At 50.6% G+C, this 23,489-nt stretch overlaps 2 protein-coding genes across 5 annotated transcripts in view; both read right to left on the bottom strand.

The window, feature by feature from the left end:
* Nucleotides 1–796: 796 nt before the first annotated feature.
* On the bottom strand, nucleotides 797–19,153 carry hm13 (histocompatibility (minor) 13). Of its 3 annotated transcripts, XM_038278404.1 has the most exons (13): nucleotides 18,816–19,153; nucleotides 16,326–16,361; nucleotides 15,246–15,344; nucleotides 15,087–15,169; nucleotides 14,922–15,010; nucleotides 11,980–12,065; nucleotides 11,775–11,900; nucleotides 8,778–8,835; nucleotides 5,151–5,271; nucleotides 4,981–5,083; nucleotides 4,746–4,831; nucleotides 2,165–2,336; nucleotides 797–1,835 (listed from the first exon to the last, which is right to left on the bottom strand). In XM_038278404.1, exons 1-12 carry the CDS (start codon nucleotides 18,996–18,998, stop codon nucleotides 2,183–2,185), a joined length of 1,224 nt encoding a protein of 407 aa, XP_038134332.1. In that variant the 5' UTR covers nucleotides 18,999–19,153; the 3' UTR covers nucleotides 797–1,835; nucleotides 2,165–2,182. The 3 variants fall into 3 exon arrangements, with proteins under 3 accessions (XP_038134332.1, XP_038134339.1, XP_038134347.1); XM_038278411.1 differs by lacking the exon at nucleotides 16,326–16,361 and having other exon boundaries at nucleotides 18,816–19,150; XM_038278419.1 differs by lacking the exon at nucleotides 2,165–2,336 and having other exon boundaries at nucleotides 18,816–19,148.
* A 1,199-nt stretch (nucleotides 19,154–20,352) lies between these two features.
* LOC119778965 (deoxyribonuclease gamma-like) overlaps nucleotides 20,353–23,489 on the bottom strand; it is a 35,477-nt gene continuing 32,340 nt past the window's right edge. For both annotated transcript variants that reach the window (XM_038278431.1, XM_038278435.1), the window contains 3 exons: nucleotides 21,910–22,067; nucleotides 21,738–21,834; nucleotides 20,353–20,874 (listed from right to left, as the gene is read on the bottom strand). In XM_038278431.1, the coding sequence (XP_038134359.1) occupies nucleotides 20,764–20,874; nucleotides 21,738–21,834; nucleotides 21,910–22,067 (366 nt within the window). In that variant the 3' untranslated portion in view covers nucleotides 20,353–20,763. The remainder of the gene's footprint in view (nucleotides 20,875–21,737; nucleotides 21,835–21,909; nucleotides 22,068–23,489) is intronic.

The following is a 23,489-nucleotide window of genomic DNA, read 5'->3' as shown; positions in this document are numbered from 1 at the left end:
AACCGAGTCCTGAGCTCAACGGACCTGAACCCGCATGGAAACCGAGTCCTGAGCTCAGCGGACCTGAACCCGCATGGAAACCGAGTCCTGAGCTCAGCGGACCTGAACCCGCATGGAGACCGAGTCCTGAGCTAAATGGACCTGAACCCGCATGGAGACCGAGTCCTGAGCTAAATGGACCTGAACCCGCATGGAGACCGAGTCCTGAGCTAAATGGACCTGAACCCGCATGGAGACCGAGTCCTGAGCTAAATGGACCTGAACCCGCATGGAGACCGAGTCCTGAGCTAAATGGACCTGAACCCGCATGGAGACCGAGTCCTGAGCTAAATGGACCTGAACCCGCATGGAGACCGAGTCCTGAGATCAGCGGACCTGAACCCGCATGGAGACCGAGTCCTGAGCTCAGCGGACCTGAACCCGCATGGAGACCGAGTCCTGAGCTAAATGGACCTGAACCCGCATGGAGACCGAGTCCTGAGCTCAGCGGACCTGAGGATTCAGTTTCCATGCTGGTTCTGGTCCACCGAGTACAGGACCAGAACTTCTGCTCCTCTTCAACAGTTGAAGCTTCGGTTTCAAAGATGGCGGCAGCACCAGCCCTGTGGACCGAGGAGCCCAGAGGACCAGAACTGTGTTAGCAGCAGTTCTAAAACTATCCGGTTAAAGTCCAGAACCAGACTGGACTGCCTAGAACATGCAGACTGGGGTAACTGAGCAGAACTCACCCTGGGCCCGCATGAAGTTCTGGAATGGTTCTGAATGTGGAGCTAGAGTCAAACAAACGGGTCGGTTATGAGACGGAACCACCGAGAGCTTTATTGCAAACAGACAGTTTGGGCAGAAAAAGAAAACATTTGAGAAACATCAGCTAGTTTCTGAACAGAACCGGACCCAGGCAGAACTTTAGGACCATCTGGGTCTGTTCAGCAGTGGCTGGGCATCATGGGAAATGTAGTTCCAGGGAATCCATCCTTCTTCCTCGGTTTCCTGTTACTCCACGGACCGACCCGTTACTGTCCGAGCTCCTCTGCAGATCAACGACCCGATCCATGGACACCAAACGACCCGACCATCAGGATCCATCAGGACCCGACCATCAGGACCAGAATTTAATGTTTTAATTTATTTGACACTGTGAGAAACTGGACAATAAATGCTCCCTTTCATCAGAACCAGACACTCTTTAGCTCCTGGCTGCTGATTGGCCGGGCTGATCCTCCTCCTCCAGTCTGTCCACCAATCACAGGGGGAGGTTCTGATGAACTGGGAGCTGAACGGTGTTTGTTGGTCCTGCTGAAGTTCTGTTCCAGAGGAGACGGTTCTACTGAATCCCGTCTCTAAAACAGACCTGTCCAACATGGCGCTGGCTCCGACGCCCTCACTGCTGAAGCGACGACAAAGAAAAACCTGAACTGATTTCAAACATTTTTACAGGAACAAAGTGAAGCTGAGCGGAAAGAATGACAGCGAGCAACAGAAGCAGATCAACCAGGAAGCAGAGACTCTCCAACCACCACCGTCTACTGCTTCCTGCTCCATCCCAGCAGGCCAGGTTCAAGCCCCGCCCACGCATTTGGTCCCGCCCCTCAGCAGCTCCTGTTTTCATGGCTGCAGCCGTGGCGAGGAGAAGTCAGGCAGCACCGTAACCATGGAGACTGGACACAAAATCGTTGGCAACATAAGCCTCGCCTTCAGCATGAGTGGGCGGGGCTTCAGTAAAATGAGGGGATTTGGGGGATGGCAGCGATGGATCCTATTGGTCCTTTTTCTTCTCAGCTCCTGATGACCCTTTTTCCTCTTTAGGCTCCTCCTCCTCAGAAGACTCCTCGTACCTGCAGGGAGAGAGAGGGGGCGGGGTTTATAACGCGCCAATCAACGACTGACCAACGTTTAACTTAACTTTCCATGTAAAGATCAAACAAACAGTTCGTCTTGCTTTATTTATGAGGTGAAGGCGGGTTAAACTGGAACCTTCCCACTATGTTCACTTATGGGACTGGATGGAACCAGCCGATCTGGATGGATTCATCTTCATCTTCACAAGATACGCAATGTTCTAACAACCCAGTTCTGTTGGTTCTGGTTCTGCAGAGGAGCTTGTAATGGGTCTCCTGGGTTTGGTTCCTACTGGAGACCCTCGGATGGAGGACGGGCATTCTACCTGCCCAGGTGATGGGGTCTACATGGAGTCAGGCTGAGGACGACGGAAACGCAGGGAGGAGGCGGTTTTCAAGGTTTCCATGGATGAAGCCAGGCTGGCAGGAGAGCCGCTGACGGTCGGGAAGGAAGTGATCCGTGGAGAGGCAGGAAGGACTTCCTCTGAAGACTCGTAGCTATGACGACGGGCAGAAAGGAAAAGAAGTGGGCAGAAGAGGATGAAATGAAGAGGGAGGATGAGAAGAAGAAAGCAGGATGTAAGATTTTCATCTTGAACTTCAAAGTTTATTCAATCTGAAGCTGAGGTGAGGAAAGTAAATGAGACAGGAGAGAAGGAAGGAAGGAATGAAGACGCCAGAGAAGGAGAAACGATGGAGGCAGATCCAGAAAGCTTTGATTGAAAATATGAGCTTCCAGATTGCAGAGCCTCATCATCCTCCTGGTCCCCCCATGGTTCTGGGTTCATCCAGCAGAACTTCAGAGCCCAAACCTGATCAGACCTCTGCTGGTTCCGCCCAACTGAAACATCTGCATGAACCTCTGGCCCACAGTCTCAACAGATGATCCACAACATCATCTCAAACTAGAGGATCCTCATTCCTCAAAACAGATCCTGGCCTCCAAAAAAAAAAGAAAGGGTGGAGGAGCCCAACGATGGGGGAACAGATGACGGAGGAACTAATGGTTGGAGGGAACCAATAGTTGGAGGAACCGACGGTTGTAGGAGCAATGTCTTAATGACGCCGTCTGATGTCCGAGGTGAGACTAAATTTTCTAAATTAATGACATAATTACTATTTTCTCCTTTATCCACAGATCCCCCGCCCCCCAGATTCACAGTGACCCAGATCTACCCCCACACAGGACATACAAGGTGAGAACTGGAAAAAGTCCTGCTGAGATTCTTCATCAGACGCTGCCTTGGTCAGTTAGAGCTATGGCCTCAGCAGTGCTGCCACCTGCAGGTGACCGCAGGTGGAGCCGTTTCATGGGTGCTGGGTTCAGTGGAAAAACAGCTGATCCAATTTGCAGGTGTGAAAGGTGCCAATACTTCTTCAAAAAAAGTTCAAAATCAATCCTCTGGACTTTGTTTCCAAGTTTGAAGACGTTTCTCTTCCATCCAGGAAGATTTTTAATTCCAAATGTCAGAAATAGCGTTTAGTTCCAGGTTTTATCCAGCAGCCCAACAAAGCCTGGTTTTAGTTTAGAAAACATGCAAATAGAAACGGATGAACGGGTCCCCCCCTTTGGAATGGGGGATCTTTAAAGTTGTTATCCTGCAATACCGTAGACTGGTCTATGTCTCTGAAAGGGGGGGTCGGTGAGATGTCTCGGCCTCCTGCATGGCGAGGAGGGTTATGAGAGCGGGAAGGAATCAACTATCGCTGAAAGCCTCTGTTTAAGGAGGGTTTTCTCCTATTTATTTAACTGATTTCAGTTTGTTTACGTTCCCTTCCCCATGTTGCCATGGTTACCTGTGGAGTACCACAGGGATCAGTGCTAGGACCAATTCTCTTTACTTTATACATGCTCCCGATTGGTAGAGTTATTAGACAGCATGGGATTAATTTCCACTGTTATGCTGATGATACCCAGCTATATCTGTCTATAAATCCAGATGAAGCTAACCCATTACATAGATTACAGGCATGTCTGAAGACAGAAAAACCTGGATGACTCTTAACTTTCTGCTCCTGAATGCAGACAAAACAGAAGTTATAGTCTTTGGACCAGAGTCTCTGAAAAAGAAGCTGATTAGTCAGTCACTTCATTTGGATGGGATTAAACTGATTTCAGATAATAAAGTAAAAAATCTTGGTGTTATTTTTGATCAGGACCTGTCATTTAAATCCCATATCAAAGAGGTTTCTAGAATATCCTTCTTTCATCTGAGGAATATTGCAAAAATGAGCAATCTCCTGTCCAGGGGTGATGCTGAGAAACTAGTCCATGCATTTGTTACTTCAAGGCTGGACTATTGTAATTCTTTACTATCAGGAAGTCCACAAACTGTAGTTAAAAGCCTTCAGCTGATCCAAAATGCTGCAGCCAGAGTTCTAATGAAAATGAAAAAGAGAGATCATATCTCTCCTATCCTGGCTTCTCTTCATTGGCTTCCTGTTAAATCCAGAATAGAATTTAAAATCCTCCTTCTCACATATAAAGCCTTAAATGGCCAAGCTCCATCTGATATCAGAGATCTGATTGTTCCTTATGTTCCTAACAGAGCACTTCGCTCTCAATCTGCAGGTTTACTAGTGGTTCCTAGAATTTCTAAAAGTAGAATGGGAGGCAGATCTTTTAGTTCTCAGGCTCCTCTCCTGTGGAACCAACTACCAGTTTTAGTCCGTGAGGCAGACATCCTGTCTACTTTTAAGGCTAGGCTTAAAACTTTCTGTATTGACGTCTTCAGCTTCCAGCTTTATTGGAGCCCAAACATTCTAGAATAAAAAAGTCTATCTAAGCAGATCCTGGGTTTTATTTCTATCCTCTTCCCTCCAGAGGGAAGGTGATGAACATGCAGATCAGGGTTACTGTTTACTGAGGTTTTACAGATGATGAGGCTGGTTGTCATGGTTACTCACCTGAACATCTCCGTCAGCTCTCCTTTGGCCAGCGCCACAATGACGGGAAAGCCGACACACGCGGGAACCAGGTACAGCAGAGCGGGCTGCAGACACACACACAGACAGAGACGGTCAGAGCTTCACGCCGACCCGCAGCGGTCCGTGGCGCCGGTCCAACCAGCACCATGAACCTGGACCCGAGGTTTTGGATGTTTCCTGGCTTAGAATCAGAACCTTGTTCTGGTCAAACTACCTGAGCGTGTTTGAAGGTGTGCATGACGAAGATGGTGAGGCCCAGTCCGAAGATGTAGGCCAGGAAGCTGGAGTAGAAGTAGGTCCTGCTGTTCTTCTTCAAGCTGCACACAGACGGAGACATGAGGACGGATCAGCAGGACAGGCTGCTGGACTTACCGGCAGCAGTACCTGACGTCGAAGCGCAGCAGCAGGGCGATGAAGATCCCTGGGATGACGATGTCTCCCAGTCCCAGCATGGCGAAGTTACTGGCCTCCAGGCCTCTCTCCAGCAGGTCCTGAGGGAACACCACTGGGAGACAGAGACACAGACAGAGACGCAGATGAAGACAGAGACACAGATGGAGACAGAGACACAGATAAAGACAGAGACACAGATGGAGACAGAGACACAGATGAAGACAGAGACACAGATGGAGACGGAGACACAGATGGAGACGGAGACAGAGACACAGATAAAGACAGAGACACAGATGGAGACAGAGACGCAGATAAAGACAGAGACACAGATAAAGACAGAGACACAGATGGAGACGGAGACAGAGACGCAGATAAAGACAGAGACACAGATGGAGACAGAGACGCAGATAAAGACAGAGACACAGATGGAGACGGAGACACAGATGGAGACGGAGACAGAGACGCAGATAAAGACAGAGACACAGATGGAGACAGAGACGCAGATAAAGACAGAGACACAGATGGAGACAGAGACGCAGATAAAGACAGAGACACAGATAAAGACAGAGACACAGATGGAGACGGAGACAGAGACGCAGATAAAGACAGAGACACAGATGGAGACAGAGACGCAGATAAAGACAGAGACACAGATGGAGACGGAGACACAGATGGAGACGGAGACACAGATGGAGACAGAGACAGAGACGCAGATAAAGACAGAGACACAGATGGAGACAGAGACGCAGATAAAGACAGAGACACAGATGGAGACAGAGACACAGATGGAGACAGAGACACAGATGGAGACAGAGACAAAGACAGAGACGCAGATGAAGACAGAGACACAGATGGAGACAGAGACACAGATAAAGACAGAGACACAGATGGAGACAGAGACGCAGATAAAGACAGAGACACAGATGGAGACGGAGACACAGATGGAGACGGAGACACAGATGGAGACGGAGACAGAGACGCAGATAAAGACAGAGACACAGATGGAGACAGAGACGCAGATAAAGACAGAGACACAGATGGAGACGGAGACACAGATGGAGACGGAGACACAGATGGAGACAGAGACACAGATGGAGAGGGAGACACAGATGGAGACAGAGACACAGATAAAGACAGAGACACAGATGGAGACAGAGACGCAGATAAAGACAGAGACACAGATGGAGACAGAGACGCAGATAAAGACAGAGACACAGATGGAGACAGAGACGCAGATAAAGACAGAGACACAGATGGAGACAGAGACACAGATGGAGACAGAGACACAGATGGAGACAGAGACACAGATGGAGACAGAGACAAAGGCAGAGACGCAGATGAAGACAGAGACACAGATGGAGACAGAGACACAGATAAAGACAGAGACACAGATGGAGACAGAGACGCAGATAAAGACAGAGACACAGATGGAGACGGAGACACAGATGGAGACGGAGACAGAGACGCAGATAAAGACAGAGACACAGACAGAGACACAGATGGAGACAGAGACACAGATGGAGACGGAGACACAGATGGAGACGGAGACACAGATGGAGACGGAGACACAGATGGAGACGGAGACACAGATGGAGACAGAGACACAGATGGAGACGGAGACACAGATGGAGACGGAGACAGAGACACAGATAAAGACAGAGACACAGATGGAGACAGAGACGCAGATAAAGACAGAGACACAGATGGAGACAGAGACACAGATGGAGACAGAGACACAGATGGAGACAGAGACACAGATGGAGACAGAGACACAGATGGAGACGGAGACAGAGACACAGATAAAGACAGAGACACAGATGGAGACAGAGACGCAGATAAAGACAGAGACACAGATGGAGACAGAGACACAGATGGAGACAGAGACACAGATGGAGACAGAGACACAGATGGAGACAGAGACGCAGATGGAGACAGAGACAAAGACAGAGACGCAGATGAAGACAGAGACACAGATGGAGACAGAGACACAGATGGAGACGGAGACACAGATGGAGACGGAGACAGAGACACAGATAAAGACAGAGACACAGATGGAGACAGAGACGCAGATAAAGACAGAGACACAGATGGAGACAGAGACACAGATGGAGACAGAGACGCAGATAAAGACAGAGACACAGATGGAGACAGAGACGCAGATAAAGACAGAGACACAGATGGAGACAGAGACGCAGATAAAGACAGAGACACAGATGGAGACAGAGACACAGATGGAGACAGAGACACAGATGGAGACAGAGACAAAGACAGAGACGCAGATGAAGACAGAGACACAGATGGAGACAGAGACACAGATGGAGACGGAGACACAGATGGAGACGGAGACAGAGACGCAGATAAAGACAGAGACACAGATGGAGACAGAGACGCAGATAAAGACAGAGACACAGATGGAGACAGAGACGCAGATAAAGACAGAGACACAGATGGAGACAGAGACACAGATAAAGACAGAGACACAGATGGAGACAGAGACGCAGATAAAGACAGAGACACAGATGGAGACGGAGACACAGATGGAGACGGAGACAGAGACGCAGATAAAGACAGAGACACAGATGGAGACAGAGACGCAGATGGAGACAGAGAAACAGATGGAGACAGAGACGCAGATAAAGACAGAGACACAGATGGAGACAGAGACACAGATGGAGACAGAGACGCAGATAAAGACAGAGACACAGATGGAGACAGAGACACAGATGGAGACAGAGACGCAGATAAAGACAGAGACACAGATGGAGACGGAGACACAGATGGAGACGGAGACAGAGACGCAGATAAAGACAGAGACACAGATGGAGACAGAGACGCAGATGGAGACAGAGACACAGATGGAGACAGAGACGCAGATAAAGACAGAGACACAGATGGAGACAGAGACACAGATGGAGACAGAGACGCAGATAAAGACAGAGACACAGATGGAGACAGAGACAAAGACAGAGACGCAGATGAAGACAGAGACACAGATGGAGACAGAGACACAGATGGAGACGGAGACACAGATGGAGACGGAGACAGAGACACAGATAAAGACAGAGACACAGATGGAGACAGAGACGCAGATGGAGACGGAGACACAGATGGAGACAGAGACACAGATGGAGACAGAGACACAGATGGAGACAGAGACACAGATGGAGACGGAGACACAGATGGAGACGGAGACAGAGACGCAGATAAAGACAGAGACACAGATGGAGACAGAGACGCAGATAAAGACAGAGACACAGATGGAGACAGAGACACAGATGGAGACAGAGACGCAGATAAAGACAGAGACACAGATGGAGACAGAGACAAAGACAGAGACGCAGATGAAGACAGAGACACAGATGGAGACAGAGACACAGATGGAGACGGAGACACAGATGGAGACGGAGACAGAGACACAGATAAAGACAGAGACACAGATGGAGACAGAGACAGAGACGCAGACAGAGGCGCAGATAAAGACAGAGACACAGATGGAGACAGAGACAAAGACAGAGACGCAGATGAAGACAGAGACACAGATGGAAACAAATAGAGAGACGAAGACAGACAGGATCAGGACATCAGGGGGAGCAGGAGGAGCTCTGGACCATCACTTACGTTTGATTGGTGCCTCGAATGACTTGGCCACCGTTACCATGACGTTGGTCCCAAACACCTGGAGGAGAGGGGACAGGTGGGACGGAGACACTACGTCAGAAAAACTCCATCTGCAGAACCTGATTCTGCTCAGACTTTGAGCTGAAGCGTCTGAACCATGTTTCAAACCAGCTTCTACTTCAGGTTCCAGAACATTCTACCGGATCATCAGCAGAACATTCTACCAGATCCTCAGCAGAACATTCTACCAGATCCTCAGCAGAACATTCTACCGGATCCTCAGCAGAACATTCTACCGGATCATCAGCAGAACATTCTACCGGATCCTCAGCAGAACATTCTACCGGATCCTCAGCAGAACATTCTACCGGATCCTCAGCAGAACATTCTACCGGATCCTCAGCAGAACATTCTACCGGATCCTCAGCAGAACATTCTACCGGATCCTCAGCAGAACATTCTACCGGATCATCAGCAGAACATTCTACCGGATCATCAGCAGAACATTCTACCGGATCATCAGCAGAACATTCTACCGGATCCTCAGCAGAACATTCTACCAGATCCTCAGCAGAACATTCTACCGGATCCTCAGCAGAACATTCTACCGGATCATCAGCAGAACATTCTACCGGATCCTCAGCAGAACATTCTACCGGATCCTCAGCAGAACATTCTACCGGATCCTCAGCAGAACATTCTACCGGATCCTCAGCAGAACATTCTACCGGATCCTCAGCAGAACATTCTACCGGATCATCAGCAGAACATTCTACCGGATCCTCAGCAGAACATTCTACCGGATCCTCAGCAGAACATTCTACCGGATCCTCAGCAGAACATTCTACCGGATCCTCAGCAGAACATTCTACCGGATCCTCAGCAGAACATTCTCCGGATCCTCAGCAGAACATTCTACCGGATCCTCAGCAGAACATTCTACCGGATCATCAGCAGAACATTCTACCGGATCCTCAGCAGAACATTCTACCGGATCATCAGCAGAACATTCTACCGGATCATCAGCAGAACATTCTACCGGATCCTCAGCAGAACATTCTACCGGATCCTCAGCAGAACATTCTACCGGATCCTCAGCAGAACATTCTACCGGATCATCAGCAGAACATTCTACCGGATCATCAGCAGAACATTCTACCGGATCCTCAGCAGAACATTCTACCAGATCATCAGCAGAACATTCTACCGGATCCTCAGCAGAACATTCTACCAGATCCTCAGCAGAACATTCTACCGGATCCTCAGCAGAACATTCTACCGGATCCTCAGCAGAACATTCTACCGGATCCTCAGCAGAACATTCTACCGGATCCTCAGCAGAACATTCTACCGGATCCTCAGCAGAACATTCTACCAGATCCTCAGCAGAACATTCTACCGGATCCTCAGCAGAACATTCTACCAGATCCTCAGCAGAACATTCTACCGGATCCTCAGCAGAACATTCTACCGGATCCTCAGCAGAACATTCTACCGGATCATCAGCAGAACATTCTACCGGATCATCAGCAGAACATTCTACCGGATCCTCAGCAGAACATTCTACCGGATCCTCAGCAGAACATTCTACCGGATCCTCAGCAGAACATTCTACCGGATCCTCAGCAGAACATTCTACCAGATCCTCAGCAGAACATTCTACCGGATCCTCAGCAGAACATTCTACCGGATCCTCAGCAGAACATTCTACCAGATCCTCAGCAGAACATTCTACCAGATCCTCAGCAGAACATTCTACCAGATCCTCAGCAGAACATTCTACCAGATCCTCAGCAGAACATTCTACCGGATCATCAGCAGAACATTCTACCAGATCCTCAGCAGAACATTCTACCGGATCCTCAGCAGAACATTCTACCGGATCATCAGCAGAACATTCTACCGGATCATCAGCAGAACATTCTACCGGATCCTCAGCAGAACATTCTACCAGATCCTCAGCAGAACATTCTACCAGATCCTCAGCAGAACATTCTACCGGATCATCAGCAGAACATTCTACCAGATCCTCAGCAGAACATTCTACCGGATCCTCAGCAGAACATTCTACCGGATCCTCAGCAGAACATTCTACCAGATCCTCAGCAGAACATTCTACCGGATCATCAGCAGAACATTCTACCAGATCCTCAGCAGAACATTCTACCAGATCCTCAGCAGAACATTCTACCAGATCATCAGCAGAACATTCTACCGGATCCTCAGCAGAACATTCTACCAGATCCTCAGCAGAACATTCTACCAGATCCTCAGCAGAACATTCTACCGGATCATCCGCCTGCTTCAGGTTTCTAGGAGCCAACTTCTACGTTCTCGTGAAACGTCGTCAGCTCAGCACCGTCTCAGTTCATAAGAACAGCAGATGTTGTTTTCACCTCTCCCTCTTTACCCAGAATGCATCAGAGCAGTCCGTTCTGCAGACTGAAAACGTTCCCAGCATGCACTGCGGCAGCAGCAGCTTCCAGGTTAGCGCTCACAGAGCTCAGAGTTAAGCTAAAGCTATAAAAACACGTTTTAAGATCATTTAAGGTGAGAACTTTATACTTTAAGCTTCAGTAGATCTATGTTTATCAGACGGTTCATCATTATTCCTCCACTAAATAAACATTTATTATAATCTAGAGACTATTAATAACAGGAGGTGAAATGCAGCTCCAGACTAGCTTTGATGATGTCATCAGTACGCTGCTGTTCCAGTTGACGCAGAGTTATTCTGCGTTCTCCTGTTCTCCCCAAGTCCAGACTTTCCTGGGTTCTAGTCCAGAACGGACTTGGACAGGAGTCTAAACTGGCGTTCTAGTGAATCCATCTTGAAGCTACTGTGGTGCGTTCACTGGCGTTCAGTAAACTAGAGGACTGATGGTGCTGCTTCTCATCAGACGGCTATCGTGTCCATGTCAGCGTTTTCATGTCCAAGACTGGAGACTCTTATTTTGAAAGCGGCTCCCTGACAGACCAAGTGATGCTGATACTCACCCAGAACACGTCGTAGACAAACAGCCCCCCCAGCAGGATGCAGCCAGTGCTGACGTTGTTCAGGTGGAGCAGCTCCACCCCGTTCAGCGCGAACGCCAGCCCAAACAGGTTATTGGCTATCCAGTGCTGTGATGTCACAGAGAACTCAGCAGTGATTGGCGGGGAGCAGAAGGGGCGGGGTGTGATACATGCAAACACAGCTTACCTTTTTGAGCAGGTACCAGACCCCCACCACGCTGCTGAGCACCAGACACACCAGGTTCTTGGTGTCGAACTCATAATTCACAATTTCTGAGGGCAGACGGACATTTGGGACATTAGGAGGCGCAGTTTGCTCCGACTTGAAAACCTTTAATTTAAACTGGAGAAGCCAGAGCGTCCTTCTGATCCACTACACCAGATTAAAAAACATGGAGGCAAAGCTTCACAGTTGAAGCAGCGTCTGAAACGTTTCACTGAACGCAGCTTCAATCGGATGTAATTCACTGAGGCTCCAGCAGGGGGCGGCGTGGCGCCAACAATGCAATGAGAGCAGAAAGGCAGCTCTCTGTGGCCCCCAGTCATCATTTAGTCTGACTCCAGGCAGGATGAGGAGCTGGAAGATCCACATGCAGCTCAGATCAGGATGTTGGTGAAGATTCTCAGTCATTCTAAAAGAGTTCAAATCAATCCGCTGGACTTTGTTTCTAAGTTTGAAGACGTTTCTCTTCCAACCAGGAAGATTTTTTAATTCAAAATGTCAGAAATAGCATCGAGTTCCAGGTTTTATATAGCCGCTCAACAAAGCCTTTTTTTTGTTTTTTAAACAGGTCCACCCCAGAGGAAAGGAGGTCGTTTAGCTTCTGCGCTCCTCTTTGTTGGGCGGCTGTATTGTTTTTGTTTTAAACTTTGTTTTTTTGGAAAGACTAAGATCGGGATGTTTCCTCAGCATCCAGCTGACGGATGGAGCTCCTCCAGGCCGGACCCTTTAAAACTGATCAAATCAATAAAGTCAATGCTAACACTCCCATCAGCTGTGACGTTGCTATGGTTACCAAGGCTAGCAAAGTCTTTCAGCAGGAAGGACGGACATTGGAACCGTCTCAGCATCAAGCTCTGACCCACCAACCTATGCTAACTAGGACTGCTAACCAAGGACTGCTAACCAGGACCACCAACCTATGCTAACTAGGGCTGCTAACCAGGACTGCTAACCAGGACCACCAACCTATGCCAACTAGACCCACTAAGCAGACATGCTAACCAGACCCACCAACCTATGCTACTAGACCCGCTAACCAGGACTGCTAACCAGGACCGCCAACCTATGGTAACTAGACCCGCTAACCAGGACTGCTAACCAGAACCACCAACCTATGCCAACTAGAGCCACTAAGCAGACATGCTAACCAGACCCACCAACCTATGCTAACTAGACCCGCTAACCAGGACTGCTAACCAAGACCGCCAACCTATGGTAACTAGACCCGCTAACCAGGCCTGCTAACCAGGACCGCCAACCTATGCTAACTAGGACTGCCAACCAGGACTGCTAACCAGGACCGCCAACCTATGCCAACTAGACCCACTAAGCAGACATGCTAACCAGACCCACCAACCTATGCTAACTAGACCCGCTAACCAGGACTGCTAACCAGGACCGCCAACCTATGGTAACTAGACCCGCTAACCAGGCCTGCTAATCAGGACCGCCAACCTATGCTAATTGGACCCGCTAACCAGGACTGCTAACCAGAACCACCAACCTATGCCAACTAGAGCCACTAAGCAGACATGCTAACCAGACCCACCAACCTATGCTAACAAGACCCGCTAACCAGGACCGCCAACCTATGCTAACTAGACCCGCTAACCAGGCCTGCTAACCAGGACCACCAACCTATGCTAACTAGACCCGCTAACTAGGACTGCTAACCAGGACCGCCAACCTATGCTAACTAGACCGACTAACCAGGACTGCTAACCTATGCTAACTAGACCGACTAACCAGGACTGCTAACCAGGACCGCCAACCTATGCTAATTGGACCCGCTAACCAGGACTGCTAACCAGACCCACCAACCTATGCTAATTGGACCCGCTAACCAGGACTGCTAACCAGGACCACCAACCTATGCTAATTGGACCCGCTAACCAGGACTGCTAACCAGACCCACCAACCTATGCTAATTGGACCCGCTAACCAGGACTGCTAACCAGACCCGCCAACCTATGCTAACTAGACCCGCCAACCAGGACTGCTAACCAGGACCACCAAACTATGCTAACTAGACCCGCTAACCAGGACTGCTAACCAGGACCGCCAACCTATGCTAACTAGACACACTAACCAGGACTGCTAACCAGGACAGCCAACCTAGGCTAATTGGACCCGCTTATCATGACTGCTAACCAGGACCGCCAACCTATGCTAACTAGACCCGCTAACCAGGACTGTTAACCAGGACCGCCAACCTATGCTAACTAGACCCGCTAACCAGGACTGTTAACCAGGACCGCCAACCTATGCTAACTAGACCCGCTAACCAGGACTGTTAACCAGGACCGCCAACCTATGCTAACTAGACCCGCTAACCAGGACTGTTAACCAGGACCGCGAACCTATGCTAACTATTCCCACACCCACTACCCTATATCCTGGATCAGTTAGCCGCGCCCAGCTTGGTTCCTTTGCCCGTTGTAGCGTGGTTTAAGCGAGGCTAGGACGGTCCCTCACTTCCTAGTGTCGGGTCGGTCCGGTTCAGTTTGGCGTAACATTTACACTCAACGGTTACCTTGGTAACCGGGCTGGGACTGATCTCAGCACAGTTTCACAGGGTTCTGTGTCTCTGGGTCATGGTTCCGATAGCTGCAAACGTTCCCTAGCAGGAAGCAGCCGGTACTCCGTCTGTGGTGGACAGACATCGGACCGCCGGCTCTGCTGTCCATCACAGCCGACACCGCCGTCACAACAGAACTTTCACTGAGCCCGGTGAAAGTTCTGGTGTGACTGCAGAGAAGAGGAGGCGACCCGGTTAAAGGGTTCGAACCGGAACAGGACAGCCGGGTCCAAACATTCAACAAAATGCTGAAGATTCAAAGATCATGGGTTAGTGGACCGCTAGCAGAACCGCTAGCTGGGTGGTTCTGTCCACCGGGTCTACTCACCTTCTTTGGACTCTCCAGAGCCCTGGGTGAAGAGCAGCTGGTACTGCTTGTTGGGGAAGGATGCCGGGAAGATTCTGGACATGGCCGGGCTGAGACACAAAGAACCCATTAGATCCACAGCAGCCACCAGGCCGGTTCTGGTGCCGGTTCTGGTACCGGTATTACCTCATGGTGTGAGACAGAGCCAGGACGCCCAGGACGAAGAAATAGACGGACAGCAGCAGGTTGATGTACTCCTGAGAGAAGACCTATGGGACGGAGGATGCTCTGTGAGGGACGCCGGAACCGCTTAGGACAGAACCAGCCGGTCCGGTCCAAACTCACCTTGAAGAAGAGGTAGAGTCCAAACAGGGTGCAGCTGGCGATGATGGGGAACCGGGCCGCGTCCCGACTGGTGATGGTCTCTGGAGCATCAGCCGAATTCTGGAAGAAACACGGACAGGATGAAGAACGGAACCACAACTGGACCCGACCTAGAGATGGTCCCGCCCACAGAACCAGCACCGACACAGCAGCTCAGCATCCAGAGGGTTTGGTCCAATTGGAGACCAGGAGGACCTGAATGCTCTCTGAAGGCCACTGGGTCAGAACCAGGAGGGCAGCAGACCAGACCGGTTCTGCTGACTTTCTGTTCTGGTGGGTCCGGAACCCTTCTGCTGCAGAAGGTCCACACAGCAGAACGGTTCTACTCTCCCTGGTGACCCAAACCGGGCCTAATGAACAGCACTTCTCCATCAGAACCATCTGCTCACAGGTTACCGGGCTGTAGAACCTGGTCCTGGAACACAGGAGGGGAGTGGCGGCCCACTGCTCCCTGAGGGGAGGCGTTAAATGCAGAGAGGGATTATTAAAGTATAAAAACTGAAACCCCTTTAACGAGTCAGAACTGAATCTGGGATTCTGGGACCAACAGAACAGCTTCTTCAGTCAGTGGGTCAGTCCAACAGAACCAGCTGAGCAGAACCAGAACTCCTGGTGATCATTTGGGTTCCCTCAGAGAGAACTTTGAATCTCTCACTGGAGGATCTGATTGATCTGGATCTATAGAGAGCCGAGATGACATGTCATGAAGTTGAGCTATAGAAATAAAGTGGGTAGAATTTGATCATCTCCTGGAGATGTGCTCCTAGTTCAGTCATGGGCCTCAGGTCCAGCTGGTGTGGTTAGGGTTAGCTTCAGGTGATTAGCAGCACCATCTGAGGCGGGTCAGAACAGGGATGGGTGGTTCTGGAGGAGCAGAGCTGCAGACATCAGATCCCAGGGAGGAATCGGTGCAGCTCTAGCTTTATACATCTGGACTCCAAGCCTCAGCCTCTCCCGCTGTGGTTGAAAATCCCCAGAGGACCCAAACATTCCACGTTTGTTTGTGGTGAGAAAACAGGGCGGCTTTGATCTAATACTCACTCTGAAGCCAGAATGGTAGGAATTCTCTCCGAGCTCCTACAGAGACAGACGGATGATAGAGGACAGACAGACAGAGAGAGAGAGAGAGAGAGACAGGTCAGGCTGGAGACGGGGACAGCAGGAAGCAGACAACAGGAAGCAGTGAGCTGGAGGCAGTCAGAGGGAAGCAGTAGGTAGGAAGCGGCAGCGGGAAGCAGGAAGCAGAAGGTGGGAAAGGGCAGCGGGAAGCAGTCAGTAGTAAGCAGGAAGCAGTTAGAGGAAAGCAGGAAGCAGTCAGTGGGAAGCAGACAGCAGGAAGCAGACAGCGGAAAGCAGTCAGTAGTAAGCAGGAAGCAGTTAGAGGAAAGCAGGAAGCCGTTAGAGGAAAGCAGGAAGCAGTTAGAGGAAAGCAGGAAGCAGTTAGAGGAAAGCAGGAAGCAGTCAGTGGGAAGCAGACAGTGGGAAGCAGACAGCGGGAAGCAGACAGTGGGAAGCAGACAGCGGGAAGCAGACAGTGGGAAGCAGACAGCGGGAAGCAGACAGTGGGAAGCAGACAGTGGGAAGCAGTCAGTAGTAAGCAGGAAGCAGTCAGTGGGAAGCAGACAGTGGGAAGCAGGAAGCAGTTAGAGGAAAGCAGGAAGCAGTCAGTGGGAAGCAGACAGCAGGAAGCAGACAGCGGAAAGCAGTCAGTAGTAAGCAGGAAGCAGTTAGAGGAAAGCAGGAAGCCGTTAGAGGAAAGCAGGAAGCAGTTAGAGGAAAGCAGGAAGCAGTTAGAGGAAAGCAGGAAGCAGTCAGTGGGAAGCAGACAGTGGGAAGCAGACAGCGGGAAGCAGACAGCGGGAAGCAGACAGTGGGAAGCAGACAGCGGGAAGCAGACAGTGGGAAGCAGACAGTGGGAAGCAGTCAGTAGTAAGCAGGAAGCAGTCAGTGGGAAGCAGACAGTGGGAAGCAGACAGTGGGAAGCAGACAGCGGGAAGCAGACAGCGGAAAGCAGTCAGTAGTAAGCAGGAAGCAGTTAGAGGAAAGCAGGAAGCCGTTAGAGGAAAGCAGGAAGCAGTTAGAGGAAAGCAGGAAGCAGTTAGAGGAAAGCAGGAAGCAGTCAGTGGGAAGCAGACAGTGGGAAGCAGACAGCGGGAAGCAGACAGTGGGAAGCAGACAGCGGGAAGCAGACAGTGGGAAGCAGACAGCGGGAAGCAGACAGTGGGAAGCAGACAGTGGGAAGCAGTCAGTAGTAAGCAGGAAGCAGTCAGTGGGAAGCAGACAGTGGGAAGCAGACAGTGGGAAGCAGACAGCGGGAAGCAGACAGTGGGAAGCAGACAGTGGGAAGCAGAAAGCGGGAAGCAGACAGCAGGAAACAGACAGAGGAAAGCAGACAGCGGGAAGCAGTCAATAGGAAGCAGTCAGAGGGAAGCAGACAGCAGGAAGCATTCAGAGGGAAGCAGACAGCAGGAAGCAGACAGTGGGAAGCAGTCAGAGGGAAGCAGGAAGCAGACAGCGAGGGAAGTGGGAAGCAGACAGTGGGAAGCAATCAGAGGGAAGCAGGAAGCAGACAGCGGGAAGCAGTCAGTAGGAAGCAGTCAGAGGGAAGCAGTCAGCAGGAAGTGGGAAGCAGACAACAAGAAGCAGACAGTGGGAAGAAGACAGCGGTAAGCAGACAGTGGGAAGCAGGAAGCAGTCAGTGGGAAGCAGACAGCGGGAAGCAGTCAGAGGGAAGCAGACAGCGGGAAGCAGACAGTGGGAAGCAGTCAGAGGGAAGCAGGAAGCAGACAGCGGGAAGCAGTCAGTAGGAAGCAGTCAGAGGGAAGCAGTCAGCAGGAAGTGGAAAGCAGACAGCAAGAAGCAGACAGTGGGAAGAAGACAGCAGAAAGCAGACAGCAGTCAGTAGGAAGCAGACAGCGGGAAGCAGTCAGTAGGAAGCAGACAGCGGGAAGCAGTTAGCAGGAAGCAGACAGTGGGAAGCAGGAAAAAGTCAGTGGGAAGTAGGAAGCAGTGAGTAGGAAGCAGGCAGTGGGAAGCAGTTAGCAGGAAGCAGACAGTGGGAAGCAGGAAAAAGTCAGCGGGAAGTAGGAAGCAGTGAGTAGGAAGCAGACAGTGGGAAGCAGTTAGCAGGAAGCAGACAGTGGGAAGCAGGAAAAAGTCAGCGGGAAGTAGGAAGCAGTGAGTAGGAAGCAGACAGTGGGAAGCAGTTAGCAGGAAGCAGACAGTGGGAAGCAGGAAAAAGTCAGCGGGAAGCAGTCAGCCGTAGGCAGACAGTGGGAAGCAGACAGCGGGAAGCAGGAAGCAGACAGAGGGAAGCAGACAGTGGAAAGCAGTGGAGCCACCAGGGCATAGCTTGTTCAACATTGGCAGCAGAGATTACATTAACGGGAGAAAAGTTGTACAGCCCATGATGCCGGTCCATCCTGGTCCCTACAGCCCACCCACCCCCCGCTCACAGCTGAACCTTCATCTGCACCAGCGCCGTTAGCTGGGATGCTAACCGGTTAGCATCGGCTAACGGGTTGTGTTTACCTTGGACTTGGAGCAGGTGACGGAGCGCAGGGCTCCGAAGAAGATGGGCAGCAGGGCCATGAGCACCAGGCTGCCGTAGGCCAGCGCCGTCCCCTCCGGAGTGGCCACGAACTTAGCCGAGGCGTTCACCGCTTCGGTCCCGTTAGAGTCCGAGGCGTTCAGCGCGGCTTCCGCTTCTGCCATTACGGGTCTATTCAGAGGTTCTGCTGGAGATGTTCCGAGGCCGAGAAATGAGGCTCCTTCATCTACCGGAGCTCAGGAAGGACACGTTTCCTAAAGCAGAGAGCAGGCGATGCACAGGAGGGCTCACTCTGACGCGTTTCCGGAACCTCAGGAAGGCCACGTCTGCTAAAGAAGACTTCTTTAAGGAGGTCTCACTCTGATCTATATCCTAAAACCAAATGCAGCCACCTGGAGAGCACAGTGAGACCTCTCCTCATTTTGCCAGCTCTAGATCTATGATGGAGGGAAGCTGCTTAGAGGAAGAACGCTCTCTGGATGAGAGCAGTCTATAATAACGGACAGCTTAAAGGGGAACGCAGTTTTTGTTCCTTGATTTTCCGTTATTCCATCATGTTCTTCTCACCCATATGAGTTTTATTGGAGGCTTTGTTAACAAGATCCAGAGAGTTTCTAGAAACCTAGAAGGGAAATGATGGCAGCAGGTCACCGCTGATAGTGTCAGAGTTAGAATGGCCGCTCATTCCACCTCCTCTCAGGTGCTACAGGTGTCAGCGCTACGCACACCTGGCAGCAGCTTTTTGTTCAAAATGCAGAGAAGAAACCCAGAATGGAGGAGAGCAGGGAAGAAAGGTGCTGCAGCTGCGGAGGCAGCACAGTTAACTGGAGGACGGGAGGAGAGAGAGAAAGCAGGTTAGAAGTACAACAACTAGAAGATACACAGAACCGCAGAAGAGAGTTCAAGGACAAAGGAAGGAGAAATGAATCAAGATCAGAGTAAAGAGAAGACAATTTCACTCAAACAGCAGAGAAACAAAATTTATTTCTAATTTCTGTAATGAACTGTTCAGACCCAGCCCCCCCCCCCCCCCCCGACCCAGGCCCCCACAGACCAGGTGCAGATGGAAGTTCACATGGAACCAGCATGCTTCCTAGCACCAGTGCAGTTAGCATAGGGACGTCCCAATCTGGTGCATAGGAGCTTTACATTTTCCCACCATCCGTGTCACATGGTCCTCGGGAGCCGCTGTCCTGCATCCGTGTCCTCGGTCCAGCACACCTGAATCAGGTTGTGAACAGAACTCTGGAGAACCTGGTTTCCCACCAAGGAGCTCGTCCACACGCTGCTGCCGCCTTATAGACTCACTCAGAGTCTGATTACTATCCACCTGCTGCTTCTGGTCGAGTCTTATCTAGAAATGTTTTTCTTTTTTTAACCAGAGTTTGGGTCCTTCTGCTAACCCGCTAACCACTGTTAGCAGCCTTTTAAACTGGCTTGCCTTGAATGTTACCTCTGTGCAGGTTTGTTATACATCCCAACCAGCAGCTTTAAAGTTCAACAGAAAAAAAACAGATTTTATTCAAGTTCTGCAGTTTCCTGCCATCTAACCATTTTTCATCAGACTCTGCACAATGTGAACACATTTACAGCAAAATAAACAGAACAAATATGGAAAATAACCCTGGAATCAGATAAAAACAACCATTTTCATTTAAAACCATAAAACATGTAAAAAAGGTTCTTCTCCCAGTCTGGAGGCGTTTCCTGCAGGTCATCAGATTAGAGAAGCTGAGCAACAGATCATAACTAATCTCCTTATTTAAACATTTCTCCAGCTGAGAGGAGGAAATAAAACCCAGAAACTGGAACATTTAAAAACCAAACATTCTTCCTGTACATTAATCACATCTGCTAAAGATTATCACAGATTAATAAACTGCTTCATTAAAATCCAGGAGAAGACGATCACAGAGTGGCAACGAAGAACTAGATCACTGCAGAGACACCGAGGAGGATCAGCAGGGGCGTGGCCTGAAGGAAGAAGGCGGAGCCTTTCAATCTCACCTCCACTGGAAAGTGGTCGCTAACAGCCAGCACCTGCAGACAGAAGCAACAGAACCCAGAGTTAAACAGTTTATCAGATGATTGACAGCATCTTTCAATAAAGCCCTCAAAGCTTTGCTCTCAATTTGCCCAAAATAAAAGTAAGCAGAGAGCAGCTGAGAGTCCTTTATCCTCCGGCTTCCCGCCTCACAGCTTAGAGAACATCAAGGACCAGAGCTGGCAGGTTCTGTTCAGAGCAGGGTTAGCTTCTGTCTGCTAGATCTCTGCCCATCATGGACAGAGGACGGCCCATATTCAGGCTCTACTTGTGCAGAAAGCCGCCCTCTGCTGGTCAGCTAAACAGACCTGGGTCTGCCCGGAGAGCCTCCCGGGGGTCTGCCTGAGGAGCCTCCCGGGGATCCGCCCGGAGAGCCTCCCGGGGGTCTGCCTGAGGAGCCTCCCGGGGATCCGCCCGGAGAGCCTCCCGGGGGTCTGCCTGAGGAGCCTCCCGGGGATCCGCCCGGAGAGCCTCCCGGGGGTCTGCCTGAGGAGCCTCCCGGGGATCCGCCCGGAGAGCCTCCCGGGGGTCTGCCTGAGGAGCCTCCCGGGGATCCGCCCGGAGAGCCTCCCGGGGGTCTGCCTGAGGAGCCTCCCGGGGATCCGCCCGGAGAGCCTCCCGGGGGTCTGCCTGAGGAGCCTCCCGGGGGTCCGCCCGGAGAGCCTCCCGGGGGTCTGCCTGAGGAGCCTCCCGGGGGTCCGCCCGGAGAGCCTCCCGGGGGTCTGCCTGAGGAGCCTCCCGGGGATCCGCCCGGAGAGCCTCCCGGGGGTCTGCCTGAGGAGCCGCCCGGAGAGCCTCCTGGGGGTCTGCCTGAGGAGCCGCCAGGTGTTTGTTTCCTTCCCTGGGTCAGCAGTCTCACCATATTCCGATTGATCTTAAACTCTTTGCCGAAATTGAAGACTCGTCCAGACTGTGGCCTTGTTGCCATCAGGAAGGGTTCTCCATAAACCACGATCCTACCAGGGGTGGAAGGAGAACATCAGGTTAGAGGGCTCACTTTGATTTGGAGAAGCTCTGCAGGCAACGCCAACCTGTCGTATGCACAGTCGGTCTGCTCGGTGACGGTGGTGTCTTCTCGGTCTCCTATCAACCACGTGAAGTTGGTGTTGGTGAAGAGTCGGATGTTCTTCCTGTCGTTGCGAGTGACGTAAGCGCAGCCGGCATGGAAATCTCCCAGGAACATCACATTCTGCACAGACAGATTAATACCGTGTCAGTAAACTCCCAGGGTTGCGTTTCACAAAGTCAGACTCTAATCCTTAACTCTGAATTGATCTATTCTATTCAGTTTATTTCTATAGCTCCAATTCACATCATGTCATCTCAGGTCACTTTCCAGATCAACCAGATCATCCAGTCAGATTGATTCAAAGTTTTCTATCTAAGGAAAACCAGCTGATTGCATCGACTCATTGACTCTTCAGCAATCCCTCACACTAAGCATGCTTGTAGCGACAGTGGAGAGGAAAAACTCCCTTTGAACAGGAAGAAACCTCCAGCAGAACCAGGCTCAGTGTGAGCGGCCATCTGCTGAGGCCCACTGGGGTTCAAGGAGACAGAAGCAGACATAGAAAAAGAAGCATAGATACAAAAGGCAACTGTCAACCAGCTCCACAGGCGGCCCCGTCCAGGAAACACACAGCCAGGCAGACGAGCTCCGAGCCAGCTCCCATGTCAGAGGATGAAGAGAGCACATCCAGTTAGTCACAGTCAGAGAAACAGGACTAAACTGGAAAACAGGTCAAGCTCCAACATCTAGAAACAAAGGTGTTGATGGCAGCAGCACAGATCTAGCCTAAAGTCTGCAACTTGGAGTTTTCAGTTTCCTAAAAGCTGCTGTGAATTAGTTCAGTAAAGTAGATCCACTCAGAGTAAATCACGTTCCTAACAAGCATGGAAAGCCATTATCAGTGGAGTACCGATTCAACGAGTCACCATGACAACAGGAAGTGCCTAATTCACCCTCTGGAACTAGAGATTTAATGAGGAAACTAAAAAAACAAGGATAATGTGTTTAAAAGTCAGAGAGCAGAGCTACAGCTGCAAAGGAGGAGATTGTTGCTCCAGTTAATGTCAGTTTATATGAAGTGGGCTATGGCAGGCCATTTTTACATTTATTCAGAGCACTCTGTTGTCCCATTTGTAGATCACAAATGCAAGATTGTTCCTGATGGAAACAGAAAGCTTTCCCTGATTTCGCTTCAGCCTCCATGGAACCCCCGTTAGATGAGTGTAATCAGGAGAGCAGCTCCCTCCCTCCCAGATTAGGCACCAGAACCAGCTTCACACTCAAAGATGGCGGCCTGACTGGGTTCTAATGAAGCGACCGAGAGAAACGTCACATTAATGAGAATCCCGACAGGAAGACCATGAGTTCCTCAACTAGTGCTGGAGGTAATCGATGAATGAATTCATGTGAAGGTTAGCCTTTAGCTCCATGAGGTATAGCTCATGGCAGCCATGCTAGCTGCTAGCATGACGCTGCAGGGCTAGCTGGAGAAGACGCCGTAAGGCATCAGCCCATTAGCTGATGAGCGAGGCGTTTACTGCGCAGCGTTCTTGGTCAAGAATGAACCTCAATAATGATGGCGTCCATTGAGCCGGGAATCCA

Source organism: Cyprinodon tularosa, unplaced genomic scaffold (genome assembly GCF_016077235.1).
Source record: "Cyprinodon tularosa strain WSP-4 unplaced genomic scaffold, ASM1607723v1 ctg1015, whole genome shotgun sequence".
NCBI classification, from domain to species: Eukaryota; Metazoa; Chordata; class Actinopteri; order Cyprinodontiformes; family Cyprinodontidae; genus Cyprinodon; species Cyprinodon tularosa.
This window is presented reverse-complemented; position numbering and strand designations above follow the sequence as displayed.

Bases quoted from the DNA above. Each gene is read 5' to 3' on its own strand.
- hm13 (XM_038278404.1), bottom strand. From the start codon at position 18,998: ATGGCAGAAGCGGAAGCCGCGCTGAACGCCTCGGACTCTAACGGGACC. The intron at 16,362-18,815 runs GTAAACACAACC...CTGTCTCTGTAG, and splicing joins TCACCTGCTCCAAGTCCAAG to GAGCTCGGAGAGAATTCCTA. The intron at 15,345-16,325 runs GTGAGTATTAGA...TGTTTCTTCCAG, and splicing joins CCTACCATTCTGGCTTCAGA to AATTCGGCTGATGCTCCAGA.